The sequence below is a fragment of the Pocillopora damicornis genome, chromosome 8 (genome assembly GCF_964200805.1).
Source record: "Pocillopora damicornis chromosome 8, jaPocDami1.2, whole genome shotgun sequence".
Lineage (NCBI taxonomy): Eukaryota > Metazoa > Cnidaria > Anthozoa > Scleractinia > Pocilloporidae > Pocillopora > Pocillopora damicornis.
The window spans coordinates 14702704-14719589 of record NC_142677.1 but is presented as its reverse complement, the minus strand read 5'-3'; the positions used below and the strand labels follow the sequence as shown (position 1 = coordinate 14719589).

The window sequence follows — 16886 nt, the reverse complement described above, 5'->3', positions numbered from 1 at the left end:
GAAAATCGCCCTTTATCTCTATTGAGATCCGGTTTTCGCATTTCCTGAAACTAAACGTTGCCCTCCTTCTACCCTGTGAAAATATTTGCCAGACTTTCAACGCAAAACGCATTATAAACATTTAAACTGCGTTCAGGTTACAAAAGTTCCCTATGCTGTGGAAAGGTCTAATTTTTGGTCTTAAGTCACCAATATCTCTGCGGTATATGGGTATTTAGGAGCGTAGTTCACGCCATACAATTCACTCTTTCTCCACCTTAAATTGGGAGTTGGCTATTGCGTGTGGAAACATTTTGTCAGTTTCCGCATACACTTCTCGTGTCGAGTTGAAGTTTCCAGTTTGATGAAAACGCCTTTTTGCAGACAGCACAATTCGAAACTTAACTTTGTCCTTTTTACTGGGTCAAACTTTATTACATTTAAGCCAAAGGTAGGTATACTATTTTTGTTTATGATTCTGAAATTTTGCAGCTTTTAATTGAATCTTTATATCAAAAAATAGCTTTCATGTAGGGGTTGTTATTTGAAGAATGCAAAGTTACGGAAGTGCCTGTTTAGCAAGATGTTCCGTCAGTAAGAGAAGCGCACTTTTTTTAATGAAACATCAAATGCTTTGTTGAAGAACAAGACCTAAATGACAGCTTCCATCTTCGAAAATCTCAGGGCATAGCAACAAAAAATATGTATGCAATACTACTATTTTCCTAAAAAAAGCGCAAAATCGGCATTCGCAAGAACTGCGTATGTTCTTCAAGACCGGATTTTTTCATCCAGCAACAAAGGAAAGAGAAGAAAAAAACGAAAAAAATCAGTAGGCCACAGCACACCATTACATTACACCGCACACATCGTGTTGAAGTCACTTATTAAATAAAATGCTTAGAATCGCTGTATCTAATTGAGAAAGATGCATGTTTTCTCTTTCACAAGGCAAATCTTGAAATAGCGTTGACGTCTTTTCAGTTAAACAGTTCTTTATAAACCTGATGTTATGAAAGGTTTTGTGAAGTTTTTTATTTAACCAATTGACTTTTAAGGCAAGGCAAGTTCTGCTTCACTAAGAAAGAAAAATAAAGATAGATTGGAAATGCAATTCAAAACGTCCTAACAAGACCTGTTAGATCTAACAAGACAACCAAACGTAAACTACAGAGCGCGCTAAGAACTGAGATTTGGGTTAGTTAGTTGCGTTTTCTAGCTTCCATAAAGCAATAGTGATCATGAAAGAATAAAAAATTCGTTGTTTCTATTCAAGCTTAGGCCTAGCAAGACAATCAAACTTAAACTATAGAGCGCGCCTAAAACTGACAAAGCAATCAAACGTAAACTACGGAGCGCCCTTAGACATAACGAAGCAATCAAACGTAAACTACAGAGTGTGCTTAGAACTAACAAATCAATCAAACATAAACTAAAAAGCGCGCTTAGAACTAATTAAACAATTAAACGTAAACTACAGGGCGCGCTTAGAACTAACATAAAAATCAAATAAAAACAACAGAGCGCGCTTAGAACTAACGAAAAAAAATCAAACGTTAACTACAGAGATCGCTTAGACCTAACAAAATAATCAAACGTAATTTACAGAGCGCGCTTAGGACTAGGATAACAATCAAACGTAAACTACAGAGTATGCTGAGACCTAACAAAACAATCAGACGTTAACTGGAAAGCGCACTTAGAACTTACAATTTACAGAGCGCTTAAAACTAACAAAAAAATCAAACGTAAACTACAGAGTACGCTGAGACCTAAGAAAACAATCAAACATAAACTACAGGGCGCGCTTAACTTAGAACTAAGAAAACAATCAAACGTAAATTACAGAGCGCGCTTAGACCTAACAAAATAATGAAACATAAATTACAGAGCGCGCTTAGTAACAAAATAATGAAACATAAATTACAGAGCGCGCTTAGTAACAAAACAATCAAACGTAATTTACAGAACGCGCTTAGAACTACAGAGCGCGCTTAGAACTGAGAAAACAATCAAACGTAAACTACAGAGCGCGCTTAGAACTGAGAAAACAATCAAACATAAACTACAGAGTGCGCTTAGACCTAACAAGACAATCAAACGTAAACTACAGAGTGCGCTTAGACCTAACAAGACAATCAAACATAAACTACAGAGTGCGCTTAGACCTAACAAGACAATCAAACGTAAACTATAGAACGCGATTTGACCTAACAAGACAGTCAAATATAAACTATAGAGCGTGCCTAGACCTAACAAAATATTCAAACGTAATTTACAGAGCGCGCTTAGTACTAACAAAACAATCAAACGTAAACTACAGAGTACGCTGAGACCTAACAAAACAATCAAACTTAAACTACAGAGCGCGCTTAGACCTAACAAAAGAAACAGACGTAAACAACGGAGCGCGCTTTGAACTAACAGAAGAATTATGCGCTAACGACAAAGCGCGCTTAAAACTAGCAAAACAATCGAACGTTCACTACAGAGCGCACTTAGGCCTAACAAAACAATCAAACGTAAACAACGGAGCGCGCTTAGACCTAAGAAAACAATCAAGCATAAACTACAGAGCACGCTTAGAACTAAGAAAACAATCAAACGTAAACTACAGAGCGCGCTTAGACCTAACAAAATAAAGAAACATAAATTATAGAGCGCACTTAATAACAAAATAATGAAGCATAAATTACAGAGCGCGCTTAGTAACAAAACAATCAAACTTAATTTACAGAACGCGCTTGGAGCTAACAAGACAATCGAACGTAAACTACAGAGCACGCTTAGGCTTAACAAAACAATCAAACGTAAACTACAGAGCGCGCTTAGAACTGAGAAAACAATCAAACGTAAACTACAGATGCCGCTTAGACCTAACAAGACAATCAAACGTAAACTACAGAGCAGCGCGCTTACACCTAACAAGACAATCAAACGTAAACTATAGAACGCGATTTGACCTAACAAGACAGTCAAATATAAACTACAGAGCGCGCTTAGACCTAACAGAATAATCAAACGTAATTTACAGAGCGCGCTTAGAACTAACAAAACAATCAAACGTAAACTACAGCGTACGCTGAGACCTAACAAAACAATCAAACGTTAACTGGAAAGCGCACTTAGAACTTACAAAGTACAAAAGTATCCCTCACATATGGAGGACAGAAATGGCTAAGGATTACTTGTTCTGCAATCTGTTGTAACTGTGACCCATTCTCCGCGTCCTTGCTTTATTTTTCCAGTGTTGGTGCACGCGGATGACGTATGCACGACGGGTAGTTGTCAAAACGTACTCGTAAAGCAATGAAGGAAAGGAGAACGCACCGCTGAGGGATACAATTGGCATCGAACGATTTTTATTCACGAGTTGCTAATGTAGGTATCAAAAAACGAACGAGTGAGTTTTTTATGCATACATTAGCAACTCGTGAATAAAAATCGTTCAAGCATTTTCCATGGTGTAATGTTTTTATTTCATACTTACTGAGATTTTTTCTTACTGATAGCCGCACGCTTGTTGCCCTCCACTGTGAGGTACTATCGTTCATGTCTACGAGTGGACGAACGATGTATTTTCAGTCGTTCGCCCAAGTATGTATGAAATAAATTACGGTATTTTCAATGTTGGTTTTGAGAATCAGATACCGTATCAACAATTTTTTGAGCATAAATCTTTCCAAATCATGAGTAATTACTATTTGTTATCAGAAAGATTGTCTGCCGCAATCTTCAACCCTTAACAAAACGATCTACATTTTTGGTGAAAGATCGTTTCCTGTCCATGTAGAACGTTTGAAGTACTACCTTTCTGATCCCCTAGCTCGATCAGCTCGGAGGTCGTCCAGTTCCCATTTTCTTAAAAGCTACTGAAGTGGTTGCTTTAACAAATTTTTTAAGGGTTTAAGTAGTTCAGGAATTAAATAATATTCATAAACTTCCATAGTTACAAAAGTGCCCTAAAAGTTTCCAAAGTGCCCTCCAAAGTTACCAAAGTGCCCTGCACAGTTACAAAAGTGCCTGTCACGTTACAGAAGTGCCCTGCACAGTTACAAAAGTGCCTGTCACGTTACAGAAGTGCCCTTTTGTCTAACAAAAGTGCCTGAAAAAAGATACAAAATGGCCCTTTCCTCTAGTTCTCTGTCTTTCAATTTGTTTATTCATTTATTTATTACTTATCATTTTGCATGTTTTTCACATAGTAGGAACAAATACACATCAACCTAAGATTATTGACTAACAACAATTTACAAATATTAATAATCAGTATTACTGTTGAATATGAGGGGAGGATTTAAAGTTTTTTAATATTTTGAGGTAAACAAAATTGATGTGGTAGTTGTACCACACAATATAGATACAGAAAGAAATACTATTAAAGAGATCTTGAAGAAGCTCAGAACTTTAATTTATGGGATTGCATGCACAGAACTCTACTCTCAGACTTTGCAAATTAAAACATATTACAACAATTTTCCTCTTTTACAATAGCCTTTTTAGCTTAACTGTACTGTCATTCAATTGTTATGAGTCATGTTAATGTGATAAATTAACTGAAAAATATGTTTTTCCAATTGAATAGAGGGAGCAAATTTCTAAAGAAACTGTGGTGCTGCATTTGTGGGGAAATATAACAAGAAAATTCCGTTTTATTAACTGAGTTGATAATATGAATTGGCCATTGTAAAGAGTTTCAAAGGTGACTTTTTGAGTGTCAGCCCTACAGTAGTTTTGACTGCAAGTGTGTTGTCAGTGACAGCTACCTCAAAGTTTTCTTGTATGTCAAATTGCTACACCAGTTAGAATTTTAATTTCCTTTGTTTTTTCTTTCAGTGTGAAACATTACTTTTTTCCTGGTCTGTACTGGATAAACAACCACAATGTGATGTGTAGTAGTGGTTCCAGAGTGCTTGATGGACAGTCAAGAGGACTTAAAAGAAACTAGAAAGAAAGTGGCTTAATGCTTTCTCAAGGGAGTTCCTCTTAACAAAGGTAGTCATTCTTGATCTAGCTAAATTTGTGGTTTACATCCTATCTTTTAAATTAAAAAATGCATCACCTCCTTTTATTCCACAGAACAAACTGGTGGAAGGTCTTTCGCACCATCTGAGAAAAGTGGAGGAACTTGTCTAAGTCAGATAGAGATGACTATAAAAAGGTGGCAACAGATTCAGGGTCAGCTGTGTCACTACTTTCAGCTGATAAACAAGCCAAGAATATAATTGGCAACATCATGAAACAGGTCAGTTAATAATAATTATAGTCATTATCATCATCATTATTACATAATTACTATGATATTTATCACATTTTGTGATGTGAACTTTGTGGTTTACAAATGATTGTGTCCAATTAACTAAACTATATAAAGTAAGATTGGAGTGACGAGTATTTGAAATGATATAATTGATAAATTTACTGACCTTATGATTTGGTTTCATTTGTAAATTCTTAAATTGTGCCATAACAGCAAACAAGTATTTTGTATTGAATTTTCTGTTAGACATTAATTTAATTGATCAGCATTAATTTCTCAGTTTTCATATTGTTACATTTATATTACTGGTACATTGAGTGTAAAATGATGATTAATTATGTATCTTAAATGACAATCTATACAGTTTCAGTAATTGACCCTTCAAACTGTACCATATTTAAATAATACAACACTGACATCATTATTACCAGTAACAAACATGACTGTTACTTTTGGTCTCTCGTTGCAATGGTTGAGTAGTGGTATGAGTACTGATGGGTAACAAAAGATTAGAGTAAAGCAACAACACACAAAGTAAGAGAAAAAGTCATTCGGTTTACACACTGTTGACTTGCCGCTTGGTCTTTTGCTGTAATTAGCTGGAAATGCATCCACTTTTTCTTGGTTAATGAACAGTTCCTCTCCATGATTTGAGGACTTTCCATTAGTTCCAGCGCTGCATTTCTGGACACATCCAAACAATGCATCAATGGAGATAAATAAACTTCCCTTCTCCTACAATCAGATGCCAATATCTTATTAAAATTGTCATGTTATAAATATTTCTTAAGCCTAAATGAGTGAAAAATAATGGAATAACTCATGCTAAGACCAGATGCCACACTATAGAGGACCACTAGGAAAAAGAGAGACTCATAAAGATTCAGAATGATGTTTCTTGTTGAAATTATATCATTCATTATGCCAACATATATAATGATAGTTGTTCGAGATTTCCAAAGGTAGATATTACTCACTTAGGAATTTCATCTGCAGGATGACTTATCACAAACCTTAGGTCATGCAGGACATTCATCATCATTCTCATAAGAAGGATTGAATTGCTTCAGGTTACTCAAAATGCTGGACATACAGGAACTCCTCGAAACAATCTCCAACAAAGAGCCAGTAGATGTCCTTAATCTAAAGGAAATCAAATAATTTATTTATTGCATAAATTAAGAAAAAATTGCATTCGTGAGTATAAGATAAAAATTTATTGAATGAATACTTACGTAAACCTTGGAAGCAGGAGGAACCAGCCATTGCAACGCCTGACATATTGACTTTAATAAAGACACTCTACATTCTAAGAAAATGTATTGGAACAGGGCCATAAATCCAAGGTCAAAGGCTACCTGGGGTTGTTTTGGAGAAGATAGCCAGAAACTGTTCCTAATCAGTGTTATGGCTTCTGGTTCATACTTGCAACATTTGATTTTAATGGATGCTGCTGCCCTGTACAAAGACAGACACCATACAGTAGTGTGTCCATACTTATATTCTTCTCTAATAATAATAATAATAATAATAATAATAATAATAATAATAATAATAATAATAATATTGTTTACTGATTCCTGTTTATGTTGAAAGTGGTCATTATTCCTCTCATGAAAATGAAAAACACCTCAAAAATACCACTTCTGCAATGTACAAGCCCTTATTTGTGATAGAATAACCAAGAGTTAGTCATGGAAAATTTACAGTTAAGGTATCAGTTATCCTCAGTAATGTGCTTGTTCTACCACTTTTAAATCTAAAATAATCAGCACCTTAAAACCAATTAAAACAGAAACAAAAACCTTCCTGGAAGAGGTAACCAAACTATTTAAGTGTAAAAAGTGGTACTGGTAATTGCAGATTGGCAACCTATCTCACAATATAGTTACAAATTGCACTGCTGTTAGTTACTTACCATGCAAAAACCAACAGCTATAAAGTCATGCACATATCCATGATCCATGTTGTGAGGTGTAGTCCATACACACTCACCAAATTGATATGGCATTCATGAATCAGTTCCATCCTAAGAGTATATAATATCCTATGTGAATCAGGTGACTACAAATCACACACCCCTTAAATCAGCCAACTCTTTCAAAATTGCCAAAAATAAACTTTACTTTGTTCTGAGTATAGAGCAAATTACATGTATGTTTGCAAGAAGAAATTATGCTCACTGGTTTCACTTTTTCCTCTGTATAAAAGTGGGGCAGGTTTTACTGACAAAGAAACTTCATGAAGTGAAGTAATTGTGTAGAGGAGATATATACAGTTGTAAGAAAAAAAAGAAGGATGTCTCTGCAATCAAACCACACGAAATCGGGTTTCACAACATAATTGATAAGGTGAAGGAGACTGTGTTCCATTAATCTTCAACTTACCTTCCAAACTTCCCGGTGGTGCAGAGATCTACCTCCTGCATTAACTGAATTGATATGGTTTTCGCATAGGAATTGCCCTGGACTGCAGTTAAGGCATCTGCCGCACGCCTCTTCTTCGCAAAAAGGAATGACACACATCTGCCCCAAAGGCAAAGCCTGTCTGGTCAACAGTGCTGAGACGAGCGGCTCTCTCGCATTGAGCCAAGACGAAGCCAGCGTGGCTTTCCTCTCATGGTAAGCTTTTAACTTGCACTTCAGTCGTAATTTTATACCTTTAGATCTTTTGTTTTTTTCAAACCATGAGATTCGTCAATATGGGGAAGGTCTTCTTGGTCTGGAGAAAAACCTCTGCATATGTTTAGAGAAGATCCGGTGGCCACAGGCGTTGTATCAATTGATTGCTGGGCGGCATATCGAACTGGAACACCAAACTTCGACTTTCCTATAGCTTTTCCTCCTTTAAAAGTAACTACATTGAAACTTTTTCGACCTAAAATCGCGTTTAGGAGGCAAAATGGTATCCAAAGCCTCTCCAAAGCCGCATTTGAAGGGTTCGCCAGCTGTGGTACCGGGCCTTGCTTGGGCCTATTTACTTATCGTGACCCAAGGGGAAGCTACTTTGACCGCTTGTATGCGTTAATTTGATCCTGATTAAAATGGCATGTACGCGGTTCTGTGATGGCCGGTTTCCGAGAAATCAGACTAAAGGACTCAGACGAATGGTAAAAAATTGTTTACTAAATGATCTGTAACTGAAAGCTCCCTCTGCAAGCCTCAATCACCTCTGTTTTGCGGCAGTATCGAGAACAAGTCCTCAGTCATCAAAGGTAGGCACTATTACCGTACATTACTTGTGTACTGTTATCTGTTTGCTTGTATTCCTTCAGCGTTTATTCTATGATTAAAAAAAAAAGCATTAAATTCTAATCACTTTTAAATCGTCCGGCTAAATTCCCCACACTGAATTTCTAGTGTGCATGGTTTATAATCGATCGCCGTACAAAGTAAATAGGAAGTTAGACGAAATGCGCTTTCCGAGAATCTATCTTTCCGTTGTGCATCCAATAGAAGGCGAAAGCAGTGGAGATGGAATCTTGGATTATGTTTTTGTGCGAGGTGTGTTACAATCGGCCAAGTTTAGGTCTATGTATTATTAGCAGATGTCAGACAAGATCTTCAGTGCTGCCTTTTTTTTTCCCGGAAATGAAGCTATCGAAACGAAGTCATCTTCTGCGTGCACAAAGCGAAATTTTTCGAGAATTGTGCATAAAAATTTATTTGCTTAAACGTCATCTTATTCTTTATAACTTTATAGAAGAGAGAATTTGGTGTTACATCAAGATAAAACTCTCCAATCGACAGATTTGTGGTTCCTTCTCATACTCATATATATTAATTGTTTTTAATTAGAGGCGTTATCATGGGGGAATCCCCAACATATTCACGGGAAAACCCCCACATTCTTTGTTTGCGAAAAGACTTCGTCTTCTGACATCGTCTTCCTCAGATACCCACGGAGAAAAGATGCGTTTTTTCATCAGTATGTTGTGCGCTACAGTTCTGCATACCTTTGTCCAATACGAGAAGTGTGATGCCAGCTCTTCTGCCACTAGTCAAGAATGCTTCCCTGTACACAATATGACCTGCGCTTGGGAAGTTGGAGATGGGAAGATCGTTAATCTAGCGCCATTGATATATTCGAGTACCGAAAGGATCGAAAGGTAAGCAAAACAAGATAAACTTTAAGGAAAACAGAATATATCCATAAAATGATCTTAGGATGTTGATTAATTCATGGGCTATAATGTCATCCGTGGCCACGTTTCCCACTCGAGCTTTGTTCGAAGCAAGAGAGGTAAAAGTGAAATTCATGCGATTTCGATATTAACTCTTTGTAGACTACTGTGTTCAATTTAGGGCACACGATGTTTCTCTTCCGCCCCATGTCAGAGGAGAAAGCATAGCTCCGTTTCACAACCTCTTCTCAGAGTTCAGTGGCATTATTAACGACTTATTTCAACCAAGCTTTTGTCGTAATAGAATGACATTTAATATATATGACCAAATCAGTCTTCTTCGGAAATTTGGCAGCGGAACGTTTTAACTACTACTTTTAACTGCATGTAAGCTAAACAGCTAACCAAAAGTATATTTCCGAATAAATCCGAGAAATCCGAGAAAGGTCCTAAATCTAACCGCCCTTCAAGAGGAAGCTAGACTCCAATCGGACGTAATCGGACGTTATATACAGACATGCAAATGAGGTGCAGGCACTCAAAAACCACCAACGTGTTTGTGGTCTTTTTAATACTTACTGCTGCCTTCCCTCTGAAATACGACCACGAGGGTATATGTGTAAGACCTCACACTTTCTACTGGCCGGGTTTGGAGTTGTTTACGCATTTCACTGGCTGGAATATTAGGATATTTGGTTGTTTCTCGTCTTCAGTGAACTGTTGGACTGAGAGCCCTATTTGCATAAGGAACAATGCCACGTTATTGGCTGGAGTCGAAGTATTGTTTCACTCTTCATGGAACAGTGATCTCTCTAATGGTGTTGTTCTCACCAATCTGTTTAACGGCTCTGCTTGTATTACATTCTTCCGACGTCCATGGATCAGCTACTACGTTCCACCCGAGTTCCTGGGAATTTTGAATATGCTTGATTTCTCATGTCGGTTACGCCTACGTAGGCACAGGTGTCCAATAGCCTACTATGCAAATTCATGTGCCTCATTCCATCAAGTGCTAATTGGCGATCTGGTCTTCAAACTTAATCCTGGTCCTGAGGGATGCGGTATGTTAGAAACCTGGGTGCTTGGTTTGATGCAAACATGAATATGACCACACATATTAACAGCATATGTCAGAATATTTATTACCATCTACATGACATCCGGCGTATTAGAAAGTATTTATCATATGATAATAGGAAGTCCATTGTACAGGCTATTATAATGTCACGATTAGACTATTGTAACGGTCCATTATATGGTACGCCCGCTGGTCATCTTGGTAAGCTGCAACGCCTGCAGAACGCGGGTGCTCGGCTGGTATGTACTATATCTAGGTATGATCCTATCACACCATCCCTGATCAACCTGCACTGGCTTCCGGTTACCCACAGAATAGAATTCAAGATAGCAATGCTAGTTCACAAATGTATCTACGGCGTCGCACCACAATATCTTTCAGACTTGATAAAAATCAAAGAGAGCTCGCGGTATCAGTTGAGATCATACCGGGGCATACTCCTAATGGACAATACCTATAGAACAAAAAAGACACTCGGGGATAGGGCGTTTGAAAATGCTGCGCCCAAAGTATGGAATCGACTCCCTTTAGAAATTAGACAATGTCAATCATTGAACATTTTTAAAGTTTTACTAAAGACACATCTTTTTAAATTAGCTTTTTATTAGTTCTTTTATTAACTCATATTCTACTTTTATTGTTTTCCGAAAATTGTAAATTATTATTATTATTATCATTATTTGGACTAGCCATTTATTACTTTAAGATTTTAGTGTTGTAATGCGCACTCGATCATATCTTTATCGCATGCTAGACTGCGCAATATAAGAAATAAACATTATTATTATTATTATTATTATTATTAAATCTGCTCAGTCTCACAAGTCTAGCGTGACATAGCGCGACATAGCGTGACATAGATTAATTTTTTTGTCAGAGGGCGCGGCAATGATTCTGCAATCTGATTGGTTCTTTGCGCGGTCCGTATTTAGATATATATTTCTGCCCACGGGCACGGTAACGCTTTCGTAAGTTGCCGAGTACATCCCTACCTTCGTTGCCATTTTTCAAAAATGTTTCTCGTTTTTCCGGCTGGTAAGTACTTTTAAGCAAACACGTCGGTCACTACTTCAAGCCGATAAATTAGTTATTAATCCTCTCTTTTCTCTCTCTCAAATCACTTTGGTTGACAGAAAAATATTGATTTCAAAATGAATTGTTATGAGCAAAAGTGTTATTAAATTGGTTGACAAGCGGCCTACAGACTGTCTGTAATTAATTACTTTCCTTCACAAAAAGTCCCTAAAAAGTTGAATGAATCAGTAGAACTTTCATTCATTTAATATCTGAATTCACTCAAACAATTTGTTTCGTAGTGAAAGGGCGAGCGAAGTCTTCAGTTCTACTAAAAATACCCTTTTAGTGAGTCTTTCCAAGTCCTTTCAGTTTGGACAGTTGTACCGTTAATTGCACAACAGAACTGAAAATAAAAAGCCGCATTAAATCCCCTTCATTCGAATTTAGTTTTTGTGGAGGAAAGACCAGATTTACACACGCCATTGCTGCAAACAAACGAGCAAACCCTTGCAACTTCAAAATAAAAAAAAATTAAATATACTTACGATTACTTTCCTCGCCGTTTACTTTATGATTAGAGGTAAATCTTCGCACATGAATGAATCGTCGATGAGAGTGAATAATACTTTCCGTAAGATCACTGACTGTTTTCGAAGAAAACATTGTCGTGACAGTCCTTGCCAAACGAGTTCCGTTGTTTTTTCAAAGTGTACATGCGCTTTTTTTTTTCTTACGCGCTCTCTAATCGACAAATATCAGATTGTGACAGATACTTGTAAAAATAATGTTTCAAAGTTTGATTGGAAGTCTCTTAAATCACCTTTATCAATACGCAAATGAAAATGTTTCAGTGAAGCCTCTCTCTTTAATTTACATCACCTCTATTCACTCGCTCAATAATTGTTCAGTCTATAGAAGATCTTGCAGTAATTACAGCCCTGAATCATTCGGGTTCGTTTGGAAAGGATTCCGTGAAGTTTGAGGGAAAAAACAAAAATGTTATTCACCAGCCTAAGACAGTCCGTGTTGGGAATAACTGTGTCCTCTGTCTTGAGTACCGCCCTTGGCAAACGACCTCGGGCGGTACTTACGATCTCGGGCACAGTTTTTCCCAATACGGACCTCCCGGCTGGCGAATAACATGTATATATTTTTTCCTTGCGTTTTTATCAAATAACCCAAGCGAATCTCATGACTGACATATGGAGCAGACAAGAAATTGAGATAATTGAACTTTTGATCTTTGAAGAAAAGTGAAACCACATCATGGACAGAATGTGATAGAATGCCGCGGAAAAAAGCTTTTGAAAAGCGATCTTTTCAGCAGGGAAGATGTGAGGAGTCTGCAAAAATATCAGTTTTGATTATACTTATGTGTGTTGGTTTTTGTATCTCTTGGTAGTTCCCCACACTCCATAATGATTCTATGGTCGAACCTGTATTTAGCGGCACCTATTAAGCGGTCACCTCTATAAGCAGTCAGTAGTCAACCTTTACTAAGTCCCAACAGCCTGTTTGTATTGTTCTCCACCTGTGTAGAACGGTCACGTGAAGCGCAACCACTTAGATAAAACTAAGAGTAATTTTTCAAGTGAAACTTAATCGATTCTTATCTCCCAAAAGCAATGTAAGTGGTATTTTTGCAAATTAAGCGGTCAATTATGGCAAAACATGACGTCTTAAATCGCTTTTTAGAGTGCCACCATCCTGAGGAATCTGTATTATGAGGGTCTCAATAGGATGATGGCTTTTACGGCTAACGGTTAAAATTTCGGCCAATTTACGGCTAACGGTTAACACCTTTCCATTGTTTCCACCAGACATATTGTTTGCGGTAAACTTTTTTTACGACTAACGGTTAAAATTTGTCAATTTTTAGGCCTAACGGCTAAATTTTTTGGCCGTTTTACGGCTAACGGTTAACCCCATTAAGACCCTCTATTATGCGGTCACCACGTCATTCCTAGTGGATGACCGTTTAAGGCAGGCTCGCCTGTATTAGATTATAATTACAATTGAGTAACTCGGTGCTATGCGTCCTTTTAATCAATCATCACTTCGTAACCAATGCTTTTATGGACATTTCCTTAGAGGCTTCGTTGTAAATGGTAAACCTGATGGAAAATATCACCAATGCTATTCGTACGCCTATAATCCATGCAGATGGATCAGTTTAGCTGGTGACTGTGATCGGGATAAAGAAACAGCAGTAAGTAATAGTCTAATTATTTCTTCAGTCGCAGAAATGATATTTTGAGAGCACAGACTGGACACGAATATAGCAAGCGATTATTTAAAATAGCAGGGTTACTACCCTTTATAATGTTGTGTTTGCATACCGGAATCTTACGTGTGGCTGGTCTTATACATCAGAGTAACTCTGAGATTTGTTGGTGGTCCTGTGGCAACAGTAGTGCTATTTCTATTATCTTTTCAGATATGTCAGTGGACTCCATACAACGATAATCCTGACAATTATCGATCAATTGGAAATCAAATGCCAAAATGTACCAAAGAGAGCAATGGTATTCGACTAACCTACAACGCAGGGGGAAGGTATGTGTACTTGCGCGTTCTTATGACGAGGCTCAGCGTTTAAAAGTTAGTATTATGTGCGCATATAAGTTCACTTAGGTGCGCGGCGCCTATTTCGTGCTTGGCACATAGGCTAACTTCAACACAACTCTTTTTTAAGCTTTGAAGAACATATGAATTTTACCTCTGAGAAATACATAGAAGCAGAAAATTAACAATCAGCGGGAAGGAACAATGTACCATTTACAAAAAAATGACGTGGAGAACTGTACTTCTTGATCTATGGGATATAAAAAACACAGAATTTGTCTTTATCGGAAGACACTAATTAACTTCCTAGTTTATCTTCTTTCAGGGATCTTGAAGGTCGAATATCCATTGTCCACTTTAAGTGCGATCGGACCAAAGCAGACATCAAAGATGCAACCTTGAAAGTCAATGGAGACCATTGGGTAATTGACTTTTTACACAATTTATCAACTCAGATTGATGTAAAAAAATAATTATGAAAAATAAATTGTAATTTTCTTGTCAGTCGATTGGGTTGAAAGAATACGAGTCGCTAATAGATATTCCTCCCTTGTCAATGCAGAGTGCGATTGGACCAAAGTAGATGGCAAAGACTAGCAGTATGGCTGTCGAAATATTGAAATTTTCTTTTGAAACGAACGTGAAACGAATTATTAAAGACTTGCTTTTAAAATTCCATGAAACCTGTTCAGCCTTTTGCGACTTGGATTTCATTATTCCTAACACGAGTCTTGTCACGTAAGAAAATTGATTATAGGAGATTGTCATATGTTGAATCCGTAATGAAGCTCTTGAAAACTTCCTCTTGTATCTCCTTTATCGTGCTCTAGGAATTTGAGCTAGATCACTTGTGCGGTTGTGGGAATGCTTGTGTTTTGGGAACATCTCTCATCCCAGCAGCGAAGGAACATCGTAAGTTGAAAGAAAGTTAAAAAGTACCTTCGTTACCACAGGAATAACGATTAGGAAGAAAAGTTTAGAATACAAAATAAAGAATAAATAGGTGTGATAGACGTAGCACTCACTTTACAGAATCACTAAATAATGTCTTGCTGCCCTCACAAAAATCATACAATGTCAATAATATCATCAAAGCTGATGGATGGGCGCTCTATTGCTTCGCTAAAGCTCCTTCTCCTCCGATCATATTTACGTTCAAGAAATATTTTTTTATTGAAAAATAACGTCTTCTGGTTTTTTTAAATTTGTGCAGCGTACATTATTGTAGAAATTGTGGTTCCAACCGCTGGGATGATTGCGCTGGTGGTCCCAGCAGGGCTTTTTCTATGGTGGAAAAAGAGGAGGAACAGGAGGAGGAACAACAACAACGCCCAACAAAATGGTGAGAGGCAACCACTGCACCAAGACGGCCCAGGCCAGGACGGTCCCCATATAACCTACAATATACGCTATGGCTCAAACTTGGAAGCGAGGCCGGCGCCCGTTGCTCCATCACAGAGCAAAATCGACAACCTCAGAGGCTTAACTATTGGAGTGCCTAGTATCTCAAGGACCCTTTGAGATACCTTGCTCAAAAAAGATATTTATTGGTTACTTTATTCGGCAAAAAAAAATTGAAACATTGACCTTGTTAACGCCTAACGGGTGGAAAAGTGTTATGCTCTTGCTGCAGGAGAAGAATGACCATTAATAAAGTCATAGTACAGAACACCGAAAATCGACATAACGCTCAGTAACATTTCTAACGAAAGGGTATCCGTACACGTTTTCTCCTTCGCTGCAAGAGGTACGGTCTTTAAGAAAATATCGCACATGTTAGGCTCCATGTAGCACTTCTATCTATTCCCGAACCTCCTCTCAAGGCAATTAAACAGACAGATAATTATTTGTTCCAGAGATTTATCTGCTCTTCGAGCTCGATACTCATATTCTAGGAATGGTTGTTTGCTTCCCGGAACATGTACAACAATGTGCGGGGCCAAATGTCCGACCATGTCGTAAGACCATAACCATGAAAGGTTGTTAATAACCTCAAAAATAGAAATATTGCGATCCAAGATTCTTTGTGGAATCCAGAAAAATGTTTGAGAAAATATTTTGTCGCTTGCGCCAGCCGTCATAAGGAGTCAGAGGCATACTGACTTTGCCACTAATGAAAATGACGGATGAGCGTGAAAAACAAATAATCATTTTTGTGTAAAAGTATCAGTTTTTTTCTCACCCAAGTATGGTTTCGTCCAGATTTCCTGGGTTTGACAGCGAGAGGGAAGTGTGAAGAGCCGTCTTTCAAAATTTTATGACGAGAATTAATTGCTCCTAGCAAAATAAACTAGTAAACTTTCATGAAATTTCACAAAAGCTGGAAACCGCTTCACTAATAGGCTTGCGTGACCTATACATTGACATGTATTGATTTCTGTGATGGCCGGTTTCCGTGAGATCAGAGTGGAAGACTAAGACGAGTGGGCAAACAGTGGGCCTTCTAACAAATTCGCTACTTTGCCAATACTGGCGTCCAGATGAATGCTGTCTGAAGAAATTTCTTATTTTCACCTCTACTGAACTATTTAGCCACTGTGTATCATGGCAGTTTGATCTGAAATTGGCAAAGGCTCATCAATTGCTTGTACAGTTTCTTCGCCAGCTATGTCATTTATATCAGGTTCTGACTGGCTCTAGGGATAGTCGGAATTAAGAAGGATACCACATCTACCATTTGTTAAAGCTGCTAGGTATTTCAAGTCATCCTGGTCCAAGGCCATAGGCTGTCTGTCGTCTACTGCACGAGGATCATATCCAGACCTCGTAACAGTGCATGTCTGCCAAGGGACAAGGGAGTTGCCTTTGTGCACCCTGTCTTTCTTTATTTGGATGTTTGACAATCTGCTGGCAGAGTAACGTTT

At 37.8% G+C, this 16886-nt stretch overlaps 1 protein-coding gene and 2 long non-coding RNA genes across 5 annotated transcripts; 2 read left to right on the top strand and 1 right to left on the bottom strand.

The window, feature by feature from the left end:
- Positions 1–4118: 4118 nt before the first annotated feature.
- LOC113679568 (uncharacterized) lies at positions 4119–7766 on the bottom strand. 2 transcript variants are annotated; one of them, XR_016179126.1, is made up of 4 exons: positions 7627–7766; positions 7158–7268; positions 6253–6697; positions 4119–5974 (listed from the first exon to the last, which is right to left on the bottom strand). It is a non-coding gene; the product is annotated as an uncharacterized LOC113679568 (long non-coding RNA). The 2 variants fall into 2 exon arrangements; XR_003447002.2 differs by having other exon boundaries at positions 4119–6697.
- On the top strand, positions 6697–9347 carry LOC149041550 (uncharacterized). 2 transcript variants are annotated; one of them, XM_089180307.1, is made up of 4 exons: positions 6697–6953; positions 7696–7860; positions 8133–8453; positions 9134–9347. In XM_089180307.1, the coding sequence occupies exons 1-3, from the start codon at positions 6934–6936 to the stop codon at positions 8269–8271; spliced, it is 324 nt and encodes a 107-aa protein (XP_089036433.1). In that variant the 5' UTR covers positions 6697–6933; the 3' UTR covers positions 8272–8453; positions 9134–9347. The 2 variants fall into 2 exon arrangements, with proteins under 2 accessions (XP_089036433.1, XP_089036432.1); XM_089180306.1 differs by having other exon boundaries at positions 9037–9347.
- A 4201-nt stretch (positions 9348–13548) lies between these two features.
- Positions 13549–15700, top strand: LOC113679548 (uncharacterized). The gene is made up of 3 exons (XR_016179125.1): positions 13549–14013; positions 14348–14934; positions 15236–15700. It is a non-coding gene; the product is annotated as an uncharacterized LOC113679548 (long non-coding RNA).
- The last annotated feature ends 1186 nt before the right edge of the window (positions 15701–16886 follow it).